Genomic DNA, 15,115 nt, shown 5'->3' on the forward strand with positions numbered 1-15,115 from the left:
GAAGGCTCCTGACCGCGGTCTATGCACGGCAAGGATGATTCCCCCCCCCCCCCCATGGCACTGACAAGCAATTCTCCCACTCTGGTGAATCAGACGCTCTGCTCCTCCCTGTCCTGCACGTTTCCTCTCTGATCCCTTGGTGTGTGTACACTCCACACTTTCCCACTTTCAGATCTCAACCCGGGCGATTATTTTTTTGCTTTTTTAATCTGCACGCTGAAGGATGACTCTGGGATGGTATCATTTGGGGGAGGAGCCAGCAAGCCAAAAACGTGAATATTCGAAGCCGAGAACGCTGAAACTGCGAATACGGATGGAGAAGTGTACTCCTAATTTAAAAAAAAACAAACTGGTTTCTTAGCAGTTTGGGGAGCTATGCTCATGGTACTGCTAATCCTTTATTTTGGTGTGCTTTTTTTCTTTTTTAAAGGAAAACTTATTTTATCTGTAGACAAAGACACATATGAGGAACTTGGATTGCAAGGCAAACCTTCTCGTTATTCTGGCAAAAAAGTAATGAGATATAGTGAGTATTTATATGAATCCATTATTTTTATATTGAGAAGTTTTTTTTTCCATTCAAACAATATAAAACCAATTAACTCAAATACATTGCAAAGATGAAAACAAATTGCAACTAACTTCATAGAATTCTTGTTTTCCTCTGTCTCCCCTCTACCCCAGTGCTCCCTTTTCATACTAGTGTCTTGTGTCACTGTAGTAGACTAAGCCAGCTCATTGAAACTCAGTTTGACCACAGTGGTCTTCACTTTGAGTGGGTATTCTGTTAAATGTCCAAGTCATTCAGCAGTACTGATTGAATATGTATAGTTGGCATATCTAAATAGGTCTATCCAAATTGTTGTGAGACACACTAAAATCTTTAAGACTTGGCTAAAGTAGAAGTCACAATTACCCACAACAGGTAATGTAGAGAGGTACAAGGGATCTCAAGTGCTCACAGCTAAAAGCCCGATGTTTTTTTCAGGGCTAATAGCTACAAAGTGAGCTATCATAGGTCAAATACACTCTCAGAGATTTTTTATATATATTTTTTTTATTTGTTTATAATTTAGTGATTTAGTGATTTCTTATGCAAATACTCTCACATTATAAGAGTTAATATAGAAGTACTTAGCTTCAATATGTAATCTTAACATCGGGCTTTTAGCTGTGAGCGCTTGAGATCCCTTGTACCTCTCTACATTACCTGTTGTGGGTAATTGTGACTTGTACTTTAGCCAAGTCTTAAAGATTTTAGTATATCTAAATAGGTGCCACACATTTGTAAATTTCTTTTTTGCGTGTCTCCCCTCACATCGAAAGACATTCTTTTCATTCTCAGAAGCTCATGCATTGAATTCCACCATTGCAGCAAAGTTGGTGGGGAAGGTTGTATCTTTTGAAGCAGTATACTTCTCTTGGCAATCAAATAGGCTTTAAGTAGGAAAAGAGTAGAGACATGAATGCCCTTCACAATTTCATCCAGAACATATAAGATTCTGTGCTGTGGAATGGCATCTCAGGCGATGCTCCCTATAAGGATTGGTTAGGTGCATGCAAATTTTTTCTCATGTGAGTGACCAAGTTCTAAAAAACCATCAATTTTCCATATTTGCAAGAATTTTTGTGAGCCACAATGTAAACTCTGTGAGCGACATTCCTAGAACGTATGAGCAATTGCTTACATGTTCCACTTAGAGGGAACATGTAAGCATGATCTAAGGTTTGATAATGCATATAACGTAAATGTGTGCATAAAGCATTCGAAAGTTGTGAATGGTAGGAGAGTTCTATATGCATTTGTTTTATATGAAGCAGTGTCCATTTCATACTTTAAACATTTGCCATCTGAGGTGTGCCCTATTTTCTTAGCATGGGGAAACTGAGATCTGAGAATCATAGTTTGTTGGACACAAAAAGAGAGAATAATACTCATTATGTATGAACAAAGATTTCCTGTTTCTCTATAGCCAGACCATCGATGTGGAATGTTTTGTCCGGAACGTTACGTTTTTGTGGAAATCTTCTGCACTTTAGAAAGTTGCTTAAAACCCATCTGTTTGTTCAAATTTTCTTTGATTGAATATATAATTCTTTTTCGAGTTATTATTGGAAAGCTATGTATTATATTGAAGAATGATGTTACTTGGCAATTGCTTAGACGTAATCCTGTTGAAGATGTGATGATATAATATTGTGACTCTATACTTTACCTGATGTATATCTCCTTTAAAATGCGTATTTTATTATGTATGGAAACTTGTGAGCCGCCTTGGAGAAAGGCAGATTAAAAATGTTTTAAATAAATAAAAAATATATACATCAAAAATTTATAATGAATTTCCTGGAATTGTGCACTGTTCACCAACAAAGATGTTTCTCGCAAACTAGGGTTCTATAGAATAAGCCCCAAAATCTCAGATCCAAATGCCTTGCAAGGGGGATGTGCCCAAAGATTTTTTTTAATTCCCTCACATCTACCCACCAAGTCCTTAGTGACCAATGCTTATCAAAAGCCGTCCTGAAAATTAATACTATATTCTTTCAATAAAGTGCGTACATATAACCTGATTTATAGATAGGGGTACCAGTCACTGGGATGGAGTCCATAGGTAATCTGCACAGTATTATAATTTAAGAGAATCACTTCATCATCATCCTCCACTAAATGAAGCACTATCTTCAATCTACTTTTTCCCAAACATTTATAGCAAGAATTGGAAGAAAATGAACATTACCCATAGGTAAATATTTAGAGCACTGAGCATGCAGGCCAAAGTGTTTTTCTTAATATCACCCATCGCAGCGGTTAAGTAGTAAATGATTTTTATAGTGTGTGAAAGGCTTTGTGTCCTTGCATGGACCAAATATGACAAAGCCAAAGAGCTTTCTATAGAATGCTTGAAAGTCGCATCACAAAATTCAGACATCTCAAAATAATTAGTTCCTAATATATTATACAGTACAGTAGGCTTTTATATCTGAAAGCCCCAAACCCCCATCTAATTTCAAAAGTTGCAAATGACAAAGTCTTATTCCAGTATATACTGAACCTTAGGGTACTCTGTACATTCTCACGCGCATGTTTCAGTAAGATGTCAAGCACAGCTTTTGAAACCTCCTTCTCCCAGGAGTCTTCTGCTCCCTTCAGTTTTTCTTTCTGCAGACAAGCATGAAAGGTGTCTTCTGCTCGGTTATTTATTTTTTAAAATTTTGTGATAGTTTTGAGTTTTTTTGCTTTAGTCGCTATATTTTTCATGAAATCAGAGATCCCTTTATATAAAGGTCTACTCAGCCACGTGGAGAGGAACAGATTTTAAATGTACAGCTGGTAGGTGTATTCTTCGGGGACCTGTTTCAGTCAGTCTGCTGAAGACTTATGGAGCTCAGGGTCTGTTTCCCTGGTGTTTGCTTGCCTCCTTGACTTGGTCAGGGGCTGGAGTGCAGGCTGTTTAGGCACTAATAGTGTTCCTTCAGGGTGCTCAAGGTGCTGGCTGAATTTCATCTCCCCCCCCCCCTTTTTCTTCTTTTCTTTACTTTTCTATTTTTAAATGGAGTTCTTTTCAAAATTTGTTTTTAATTATACATTGTAAACCGCTTGAATCCTTTCTGGCTATTATGTGGTATATAAAGTTTTTAATAAACATAAAGATAAACATTTTTCATAAGAGGTATTGGGGGGGGTGAGGGTTGGTCCGTGAAGGTCTGACTGGTAGCCCGAAGTGACTGGAAGTAGTCGATCTCTCCTAGAACAGCTACACCCGAGAGGAGCTGAAGCAGGCAGCAGCACCATTTCTTCAGCACATGGTCTGTGAGTAAGGCTGTCGGCCTGTGGGGAAAAATTGGGAAGGGGGGGGTCTTCAAAAGCTGTTTTAACTGTTTCTACAGCTAGGGCCTTGGTTCCGTTCCCTTAAAATCCAGTTTTTTGAGAATTTTAGTCAGCCCTGCGGTGATTTTAAGCTATTTTTTAGCACTAAAAATTCACCATTCCAATTTATTTTCTTTCTTTAAGTTCTCAAACTTCTCCAAAACACTTTAACTGTATCCGTGACATCTTGTTTGTCTGTCTTGCCTGTGTAGATTGTAAGCTCTTTTGAGCAGGGACTGTTTTTTTACTCTTTGTGACTCTATACAGCGCTGCTTGCATCTGGTAGCGCTATAGAAATAATTATAGTAGTAGTAGTTTTGCTTCCAAAGTGCCAGGAATGGAGTCCTTTGACTCTAATACCCATATATCATACCTTGTTTGTGAAGGATGGGCGGCAGAAGAGTATCCTTGCACCACTTGCCACATCAAGCAAAGCAGGGAGGTGGGATCTTCAAGTTTAGCTACCATGCAACCTCTGGGACATGGCACATGGCTTTTGAGCCTGTTAGGGGAATGAAAATTTCTCCAGGAGCCCCAGAACAGCGGCATGGTATACCAAACTGGCTTAGAGGATCCACAGCCAAATAAGCGGCATCTTCTAGAGAGTGACACAGGGACTGTTTCATGCGGCTAGCCGTGGCTAATCCACAGGAACGGGGGAAAAATTGGTTATTTGCCGCAGGTATAGGAACAAGGCTTTTCACTGCCCCACGGAGCGGTAAATTGCCTTGTCCCCACAGTGAAGGATCTGCCACAAGTTGCCTCTCTTCCCACCCTTCCTGGCCAGCAGCCCCCTCGTGATCGTGGAAACAACAGACCCCCTCCCTTACTCCAAAACTTGCAAAAAAAACCTGTGACTCCCCTTGGTCGGCCCCTTTGCACCTCCCAGGATGGGCTTATCATCTCTTAGAAGCTTTGTGCTTGAAGAGGCAACATCGCATGTAGAGCTGCTCCAGGACCTTCTTCTGGCTGAGTCCCTCCTTCCGATGTAACTTCCGGTGAAAGGCTTGAGGGTCAGTGGTTGTGCCCATTCATACTTTGATTCTTCCCTTTCTCCTTAAAGAATGACATGGAGATGGTTTCCTGTGGTTATCCACAGGGACAGTGATGAATTTTGTCACCATGTCATTCTTTACTCTGGACATGACAGTGGCTGAGCCATTACCTCAACTCGTGCAGGCAAGGGTGGACTATGTAGCTGATGCACTTTATGATGTAATTAGAGTCACGGCAAGAGTCTCCACATACTCTATCTCCGCCCCCTGTAGCGGCATTTCATTTCAAAAGGGTGACTACAAGAAAATGAGGAAAATGGTTAAAAAGAAACTAAAAGGATCAGTGGTAAAGGTTAGGACTGTAAACCAGTGAATGCTGTTTAAAAATATCATCATGGGAAGCCCAGACTAGATGTATTCCAGTATTAACAAAGTTGAAAAGAAGAGAAAACAAGATCTGAATGGTTAAAAGGTGAAGTGAAAGAGGCTATTTGAGCCAAAAAAAAATCCTTTAAAGAATGGAAAAAAAGATCCAAATGAAGAAAATAAGAAAAGACTCAAGCACTGGCAAGTTAAATGCAAAGCATTGATAAGGAAAGCTAAGAGAGAATATGAAGACAAAACTTGCAAAAGGCACAAAAGCTCATAGTAACAATTATTTTTTTAGGTACATTAGAAGCAGAAAACCTATGAGGGAATGCATGGGAACGTTGGATGATCAAGGAGCAAAAGGGAAGCTCAGGGTAGATAAGGCCATAGTGGAGAGATTGAATGAATGGATTCTTTGCTGTGGGTTTTATGAAAGAAGATGTAAAAGATCTACCTGAACCATTAATGGTTTTCAAGGGTGATGATGCGGAGGAACTGAATCTGGAAGATATACTAAGCCAAACTGACAAGTTATAAAAGTGATAAATCACCTGGACCAGATAGTACACATCCCAGGGTACTAAATTGCTGACCTGCTGTTAGTGATCTGTAACCTGTCACTAAAATCATCTGTAGTACCTGAAGATTTCAGAGTGGCCAATGTTACACCAATTTTTAAAAAAGGTTCCAGGGGAGATCCGTGAAATTATAGACTGGCAAGTCTGATTTCAGTGGCAGGCAAAATAGTGGAAACAATTATAAAAAATAAAATTGTGGAACACATAGACAAATATGATGTAATGAGAGAGTCAGCCAATGGAGATCTTGCCTCATCAATTTGCTTGACATCTTTGAAGGTGTGAATAAACATGTGGCTAAAGGTGAGTTGGTTGATGTAGTATATCTAGATTTTCAGAAAACATTTGACAAAATTCCTCATGAGAGGCTCATAAGAAAATTTAAAGAGTCATAGGATAGCAGGTAGTGTTCAGTTGTGGATTAGGAATTAGTTATCAGATAGAAAACAGAGGGTAGGTTTAAATGGCCATTTTTCTCAATGGAGGAGGGTAAATAGTGGAGTGCTGCAGGGATCTGTACTGGGACTGATGTTATTTAGCTTATTTATAAATGATCTGGAAATTGGAATGAAGAGTGAGGTGATTAAATTTGCAGATTAACTGTTCAAAGTTGTTAAAACATATGCGGATTGTGAAAAATTGCAGGCAGACCTTAGGAAATTGGAAGACTCGGCGTCCAAATGGCAGATGAGATTTAGTGTGGACAAATGCAAAGTGACTGGGTGCCCAAATGGCAGATGAGATTTAGTGTGGACAAATGCAAAGTTATGCACATTGGGAAGAATAACCCAAATTATAGTTACCAGATGTTAGGGTCCACCTTGGGGGTTAGCACCCAAGAAAAAGATCTTGGTGTCATTGTAGACAGTGTGATAAAATCTTCCGCCTAATGTGTGGCAGCGGCCAAAAAAGCAAGCAAGATGCTAAGAATTATTAAAAAAGGAATGGTTAACAAGACTAAGAATGTTATAATTCCTCTGTATCACTTCATGGTGCAACTTCACCTTGAGTATTGCATTCAATTATTTTTGCCTTATCTCAAGAAAGATTCAGTGGAACTAGAACAGGTTAAAAGAACAGCGACCAAGATGATAAAGAGGATTCCCTGTCAAGTTGAAGAGTGGTGGCTCATTGTCCAAGACATGGACTGATTGAGAGCGACAATATTTCAATCCAGAAGTATTTTTGCATAGCAAGTGAAGGTTCTGACAGTGCATGCTGCTGATTGTACGTGCTCTTGACTGTAGACCCTGTGGATGTTATACAAAGAAACCAGAAGAATATGTGTTTACCTCTGTCAACATGGGAGTGAAGATAATTACTTAGCTCCTGCTTGGTTTTAGATGGTGGAGTTTTTTCTGATACCAGAAAATAGACACCTAAAGATATTCAAATATATAGAGCGTTATAAGAGACTCACTAAGGCTGGTTCCTAACACAGAGAAAAAGACCTCAGTGTTTCCTGGGGGTCAATCCGGGAAACTACTATGACAAATACTAAGTTGTCATAGAAAACACATCCTTGGTCATAAAAAAAACTCTGAAATTACTGGCAGTATTATTATATTGATAGAATCTTTCAAAAATAAATTATTCAAAAATACTTTAAGACAAACATGTAGGAAACCCGCACTTATCTTCAATATATCCTCTGATAAGGAAAAGATCACCACAGCTCTGTTGTCAATTTTAAAGACGCTCTCCCGGTGCAATTTTCAGTTGAGTTTAAAAACTCATCTCATTATTCCCGACAGGCCCTGTTTCGTCAATACGCTGCATCAGGGGAATTTCTGAGGAAAAAAATAACAATTAGTTGTGCATTAAATCAATACTACATCTAATAAAGCAAAACTTCTAATTACTTTTGAACAAGAGCTACTGCTTCAAAGTCTTCTATCGGAAGATGGCAACTCGGCTTCTGTCCTGGATTTAAAACGATGCGTGTTGACGTCAGCTTACGTCAAACAGAGAGGGAAATGGCAAGCGAACTTGTACAAAAAAGGGATCAAAAGGCAAAGCCATTTAAAAAAAGGCTCACCATTCTACTTGGGCATTCAAGCCCTTCGGAGTACAAGTTTGCAATCTAAAAATCCATTTCTGTTCGTGTTGCCTTAAAAACAGTTTAAAGTCCCCTCCTTTCTGTGTTGGACTAAATTTCTTGATTATCCAGCATCGATTCTCATCAAATGAATGGTGTAAGTCCAAACTATGTTGTACCATAGGTGCTTCCAGTTTATTGCAGGTTAGACAGGATCTATGTTCAATAATTCTTGTTTTGAAAGGTCTTGAAGTCTGTCCTATATATAATAGATTACAAGGGCATTGCACTGCATAAATTACTCCACTGGTCTCAAATGTAGTAAAGGATTTCAAAAAATATTTTTTTCTATCAGTTGGATTTATAAATGACGTACAATCCACTGTTACTGAGCAGATCAAGCAATGCCCACATTTGAAGCAGTAGCTCTTGTTCAAAAGTAATTAGAAGTTTTGCTTTATTAGATGTAGTATTGATTTAATGCACAACTAATTGTGATTTTTTTTCCCCTCAGAAATTCCCCTGATGCAGCATATTGGCGAAACAGGGCCTGTCAGGAATAATGAGATGAGTTTTTAAACTCAATTGAAAATTGCACCGGGAGAGTGTCTTTAAAATTGACAATGGAGCTGTGGTGATCTTTTCCTTATCAGAGGATATATTGAAGATAAGTGTGGGTTTCCTACATGTTTGTCTTAAAGTATTTTTGAATAATTTATTTTTGAAAGATTCTATCAATATAATAATACTGCCAGTAATTTCACAGAGTTTTTTTATGACCAAGGATGTGTTTTCTATGACAACTTAGTATTTGTCATAGTAGTTTCCCGGATTGACCCCCAGGAAACACTGAGGCCTTTTTCTCTGTGTTAGGAACCAGCCTTAGTTGAGTCTCTGATAATGCTATTTATATTTGAATATCTTTAGGTGTTTATATATTTTTTGATATTCTGCTTGTATTGCATTATTTTTGGGAGTTTTTTCTGACCCATGAAGCATAACTAAGGTCTTTTTCTCCACCGTATTTAATTGTGTGGACCCTAAGGGTGCTCCAGTTAATTAGGTTTGTTTAGGTGTGGAATAATTATACATTACTGGTATTCAGACAACACACCTCTTCCTAATATATACTACTACTATCCATTCAGTTGTATCTGACCCTTGAATATACTCTGTAATAGAGAATGACGCAGGGAAAAAATTTGTCCCCATCCCCGCCAGCTCAGTCCCCGCCCCGCTCATGCCCCATCCCCGAAAACATTTGAACCCATTCGCACAAGCCTTGAATACCGTAGTTATGATTTTATGCTGAACTTATTTTATTAAAGCATAAAAAGAAACAATATTCTGTACAATTGTCATTTTATAAACTCAAATACACAGTAAGGATCAACAAAACCCCTGTCTCCCCTCCCCTTCACAAATATCCCCTCCACTATTGAGAAAACTGAATAAGCCAAATTATTACAGAATGCTACACAGAAAAATCATACTAACAGAATAACACAATCGCACATGACAGGAATAGTGTTAGGGGAGTGCAACTAGGGCAACTGACCCTGGTCAGAGAGCGCCTTAAGCCAGCTGGAAGCTAAAGAAGCACGACCTGGGCTTTGCGGTCCCCAGTTATGTCTAACACCAACTCTAGCAGGATACATATTTCAAATCTTTTCATGGACCGGATCAATTCTGGTTCCAAACTTTGACAGACCTTACATCAATGTACCTTACATCAGAACACCTGTGCCTGACTCTATGATTTATTTTCTTAGATTCTGCAAAGCATGTGTTCTGTCACATTCTCTATAAGTTGTAAGTTATTGATTCTATAGCTTTGTGTTTTGATCCTGTAGCATGTTATTGACTCTGAAATGTACATATCTCTGTTCCTGAAAATTTTGTGTATGTATCCTTGTAACTTGTTCTGTTTATAAATAGGAACTCCGGTGGGAATGGCAAACGACAGTGGCTCCACATTTGGTGCAAGGATGGTGGACTGTTGGACCCATGATAGGGAGGGAGGGGAGCTGCTAGACTTGCGAGGGGGGCTGCTGCTGCTGCACATGCGATTGCTAGAGGGGCTACTGGATGCTCAATTGCAAGGGGGACTGCTGACCGGAAGGGGTGGGAGGGGATGCAACTCGCGGCAGATCCTTTACTTCGGGGACAAGGCCATTCACCGCTCCAAGGGGTGGTGAATGGCCTTGTCCCCATACCTGCGGCAACCAGTTGATTTTTTTTTTACCCTGTTCCTGTGAGTTATATGTGGCTAACCGCAGGTAACAGTTACCATGTCATTCTCTACTCTGTAGGCCAGTCCTCGCCATGCTTCCCTGTTTTCCATGGCTTCTTTCAATTGCTTGATGTTCATTCCCATGCTATTCTTGATGGTATCCAGCCAATGGGCTTTTGGTCTCCCCTGTTTCCTTTTACCACGGACCATTTCGAGTAGAACATCCTTTTCTATTGAATTTGCCCTCATCACATGTCCAAAATAGGTCAGTTTCTGTCTGGTAATCTTGCTTGCTGAACACAAGCTATTGCATAAATATCCTTTTATTCATCCAATGGTTCAAATGACTTTATTCATCCAATAACTCAATGACTCGACATGTACATGTTTCGGCCAAACTAGTCTGCTTTAGGAGTCTTGAGAGTCTTCTATATTATATCAAAAGATGTTTTCAATAATATGCATATTCACAAGTCAGTGCTATGATACTGGATCTTCAAAGTCACACAAGACCTGCACTGTTCCCTTTTGTTTGCATATTTGAGTGTATGATTTTGTTTCCCCTGTTTTTATTACCTGGTAATCTTGCCTTCCAGGGCAACTCTGAGTTTATATGATCTAAAACATCTGTTGGTTATCCTAGCTGTCCATGCGATTCGCAGAAGTCTTCTCCAGCACCACAGCTCAAAGGCATCAATTTTTCTTCTCTCTGCTTTTGTTAGTGTCCATGTCTCGCAGCCATATGTCATGATTTGGAATACAATGGCAGTGATCAGTCTTTGTTTGATGGTGAGACGTCCTTGCACTTCCATATTTGGTCCATGCTCACCATGGCTTCACGCCCCAGTGCTAATGGACACTTGATCTCTGCTGTCGAACTGCCACTGTAATCAATGAGGGACCCAAGGAAAACAAAGGTGTCAACTGCTTTGATTTCTTCCATCTTTATGTGGACTTTCTTGTTGGTGGTAGACACAATTTTGGTGTTCCTGATGTTCAGGTAAAGTCCTATCTTCTCACTTTCTTCTTTCAGCTGCAGGATCAACCTCTTGAGGTCCTTCTCACTCTCTGCAAGCAGGGTAGTATCATCTGCGTAACTCAGATTGCTGATGGTTCTTCTACCTATTTTCACCCCAACACTCAAATCATCTAAGTCCATCTTCCTCACGATTACTTCTGCATAGAGATTGAAAAGAAAAGGAGAGAGGATTCATCCTTGTCTTGTATCCTTTTTGATCTTGAACCATTCTGTATCTCCATACCTGGTTTGCACTGTAGCTTCTTGATCGTAGTAGAGAGATCTAATTAAATTGATCAGGTGTGCTGGCAAACTCCTACCTCACTCAGTGCTTCCCAAAACTTGTCATGCTCAATGTAGTCAAAAGCCTTGGTATAATCAATGAAGCACAGGTATAGCTTCTTCTGGTACTTTCTATGATTCACCTCAAGTTTGCAATGTGATCACGGGTTCCTCTGCCCTTAAGGAATCCGGCTTGGGCATCAGGAAGTTCTCGATCAAGGATGTTGCCCAAGCACTTCTGGATGATCTTCAGAAGCACCTTGCTGGCATGGGGGATCAGTGCGACTGTTCTATAGTTGGTACAGTCCCTGTGTCGCCTTTCTTCAACTGTGGGATAAAAACTGATCTTTTCCAGTCCTTTGGCCAGGTGCAGGTCCTCCAGATCTTCTAAATTACCCATTATTATACTGTTGTCCAGTTTGCTAGCTTTCCTAATCTCTGAAAACATTTCATCTGTCTGCTCATTCTATCCCAGAGAATGGTAGTATATAACCCTTCCTTTATATTCCTTCCCTTCACACATAGAATTTCTATCCATATGGATTCTTTGCAGTGAGCACACACATAACTTCTCGCCAACTGGGAGATAATCATTCATGTGACACGCAGTGCAAAGGGTTGGATAGCACCTCTCTTGATGCTGAACTACTGTCTGCATCTTATTATTAAGTTGATTAATTAATTAAACCTTATTAAGCTACTAGGAATATATTAGACTAGTATAGAGAGCCTTAGGATTATATGATATGCTTTATTTAGTGTTTGTTAAAGAGCCTTAGGATTATATTATATGCTTATTTATGTTTCTTGGAAGGTAATGAAATATAATATGTAATAGAGTTCTCCTATTGTTCTAATTAGAATAATTAACTATAAATTAAGACTATATATAAAGAATTCAGCTAGGGGTGGGTGGGAGGGAATGGAGACTTAAGCCAGACCCTGCTCTGCCTGCCAGAGAAAGTTCAAGCTTAAAAACTGTAGAACTAAAAAAGGCTATTATTCTATGGAAACGAGCTAAATAAAGTTTGCTCTTATAAGATCTAAACGAGAACCTACAATTTAGCTTTTCTCCCCAATCTTATCAAAGCTCAGAGCAAAATAATGTATACTTACCCACTGAAATGTCTTCTACTCCTCTCAGAAAGATGTGTTCTCCCAGAAAGAGAATGTCTTCTTCCATCTTTTCTCTCCTCTCAGAAAGAATGATCCTTCCTGCCTTCCAGGCACGCTCTGAAAGGGTCTATGATAGAGGTCTATAAAATACTGAGAAGAGTCAAACCGATAGACATGAATCGCTTGTTTACCCTAAAATACTAGCACTAAGGGGCATTCAGTGAAGCTACTAAGTAGTAAATTTAAAACAAATTAGTAAAAATAGTTCTTCGCTAAATGTGTAATTAAATTTTGGAATTCATTTGACGGAAAAATGTAGTAAAAAAAAGTTACTTTAGCAGGGTTTTAAAAAGTTTGAACAGTGTCTTAAAAGAAAAGTCCATAAGCCATTATTAAAGATAGACTTGGGAACATCCACTGTTTATTTCTAGGATAAGAAGCATAAAATCTGTTTTACACTTGTGGGATCTTGCCAGATACTTGTGACCTGGAGCTTGCGGCAGCCATTTTTAGTAGAGAGGCTGCATGGTCACGAGCATATTACTCATCCCCCAGCTCACTCCTGGACTACCAGGGTTGTAAAGTAAGACCGGGAAGAGGCCTGCACTGGATTTGAGGGGGGTGGGCTGGATGCAGAGCTGGAATGTGGATGCCATGGGGGATGAAGGGAGGGAAGGAAGGAGAGAATTACTAGTACTTGAATATAAACCATCGGTTTATATTTGAGTTAACATTCTCCCCCCCCCCCTTTTTTTTATATAGGAAAAATGTTATATCGGTTTATTTTCAAGTATATACAGTATTCTTTAAAGATTTTCTACTTGCCTTAGTACCTTTTTAAACTTAATGTATTTGAATGTATACTTTTCATCTCTTTCAGTTGTTACCATTGACTTAACTGATGCTGCTTTCCTTCCTGATACCAAAAAACATAAGAGAGTGCTGTGGGCTTTAAAGGAAAATAAGCCTTTGACATTTGATTTTCTTCTGGCTTGGCATTCTACAGGTAATAAAACAAAGCACTGTATGCAGAGCTTTTATTGTTCTTTGTTTTTCCATCAACAATCAACATTGAGTTAGGCATAGAAGTGGGTAATGTCATTGCAGGACTCTAGGACGGAATGTCTTTTCCAGAGCTCAAAACTAAGTATGAAGGTTGAGCATACTTACAAGTCCTTCCCATGTGCAGCAGTCTCCTGAGAACTTCAGATTTATTTCCACTCTATGAAATGGTTGCAAAAATAAAAGCTGTCCTGTTTATTATATAAATGGTTATTACATTCATATGTTACCTGATGTTCTCTGTCGTCTCTCTCCTAAAAAAATAATAATTAAAAAAAAAAACAACTTATTTTTTTTCTTCTGGTTCCTGTGTTCAAATGTTAAATTTGTTTGGGCTCCCACCATAAGCAAGCTAAATGTAAAAGTCTTGTGGTCAAATTTATTTATTGGCACATGATATACTGCCGAAGTGGCCCAAAAGATATCATAGTGGTTTAAAAAAAAGAAAAAACAGCAATCTAATATAATAAAAGCCTAAGCGCGCATGTGCACTCTTACTAGCGTGTTCCTGTTTTCCGTGCGCTGTAGGTCCCCGCAGGTAGGAGTGCGCATGCGCGCTTCCACGCATATATATATATCTCTCTCTCTCTCCCAAGGCGGATGTTGGCTTCAGGCGGCGCGGAGGCTGTTGGCCACGGCGGCTCTTGGCGTCTGCAGGCCACCGTGGCTGTCGGCGTCTGCAGGCCACGGCGGCTTGAGGCAGCTGTCGGCGGAGGGCAGACGCGAGGTCATGAAGGGTATAGCGAAGGTAGAGAGAGACAGATTCTTCAGACTGCGGGGGCAACAAAAACTAGAGGGCACTCAAAAAAATTGAAGGGAGATAGGTTCAGAACAAATGCTAGGAAGTTCTTCACTCAGAGGGTGGTGGACACCTGGAATGCGCTTCCAGAGGAGGTGGTAGAGCAGAGTACGACTTTGGGTTTCAAAAAGGGATTGGACGAGTTCCTGAAGGAAAAGGGGATCCAGGGGTACAATTAGAGGATTACTATACAGTACAAAATACTTTAGAGTAATAAATTATTACAGGTCATTGACCTGGGGGGGCCGCCGCGGGAGCAGACTGCTGGGCATGATGGACCTATGGTCTGACTCAGCAGAGGCAATGCTTATGTGCTTATGTAAGGGGTGCTGCTGAACAGGGGAAGAGAAGGGGGGAGAAAAAGGAAGGGAGGCCTACTGCTGGACGGGGGAGCAGGAAAGAGGTGCTAGGGGGGAAGAAAAAGGAAGGGAGGCCTACTGCTGGACAGGGGGACAGGAAAGAGGTGCTGCTGAACAGGGGAGGAGATAAAAAAAAAGGGAGAAGGGCTGTTGCTGGATAAGGGGAGCAGTGAAGGGGTGGTGGTGGACACATGGAAGATAAAAGGAAGAGAGAATGGGTGGACAGCCGAGTAAAAAGAAAGACAGAAATACAGAAAGCGGCTAAGGAGAGAGAGAGAAAGAAATAAAGACAGACACACACACATATATTCTAGCACCCGTTAATGTAACGGACTATAAGACTAGTTTACAATAAAATCATACATATAAGATAAAATAGCATACAGTGAATATAC

General features: G+C 39.9%; 1 protein-coding gene across 4 annotated transcripts in view; it reads left to right on the forward strand.

The window, feature by feature from the left end:
* The window catches only part of RPP40 (ribonuclease P/MRP subunit p40), a 91,369-nt gene that overhangs the window by 37,584 nt on the left and 38,670 nt on the right, over positions 1-15,115 (forward strand). For 2 of the 4 annotated variants that reach the window (XM_033934776.1, XM_033934777.1), the window contains one exon: positions 13,381-13,506. In XM_033934776.1, coding sequence (XP_033790667.1) covers positions 13,381-13,506 — 126 coding nt within the window. Of the gene's footprint in view, positions 1-430; positions 527-13,380; positions 13,507-15,115 lie in introns of all 4 variants that reach the window. The other 2 variants (XM_033934775.1, XM_033934774.1) reach the window with 2 other exon arrangements.

Source organism: Geotrypetes seraphini, chromosome 2 (genome assembly GCF_902459505.1).
Source record: "Geotrypetes seraphini chromosome 2, aGeoSer1.1, whole genome shotgun sequence".
In the NCBI taxonomy this organism is placed as follows: domain Eukaryota; kingdom Metazoa; phylum Chordata; class Amphibia; order Gymnophiona; family Dermophiidae; genus Geotrypetes; species Geotrypetes seraphini.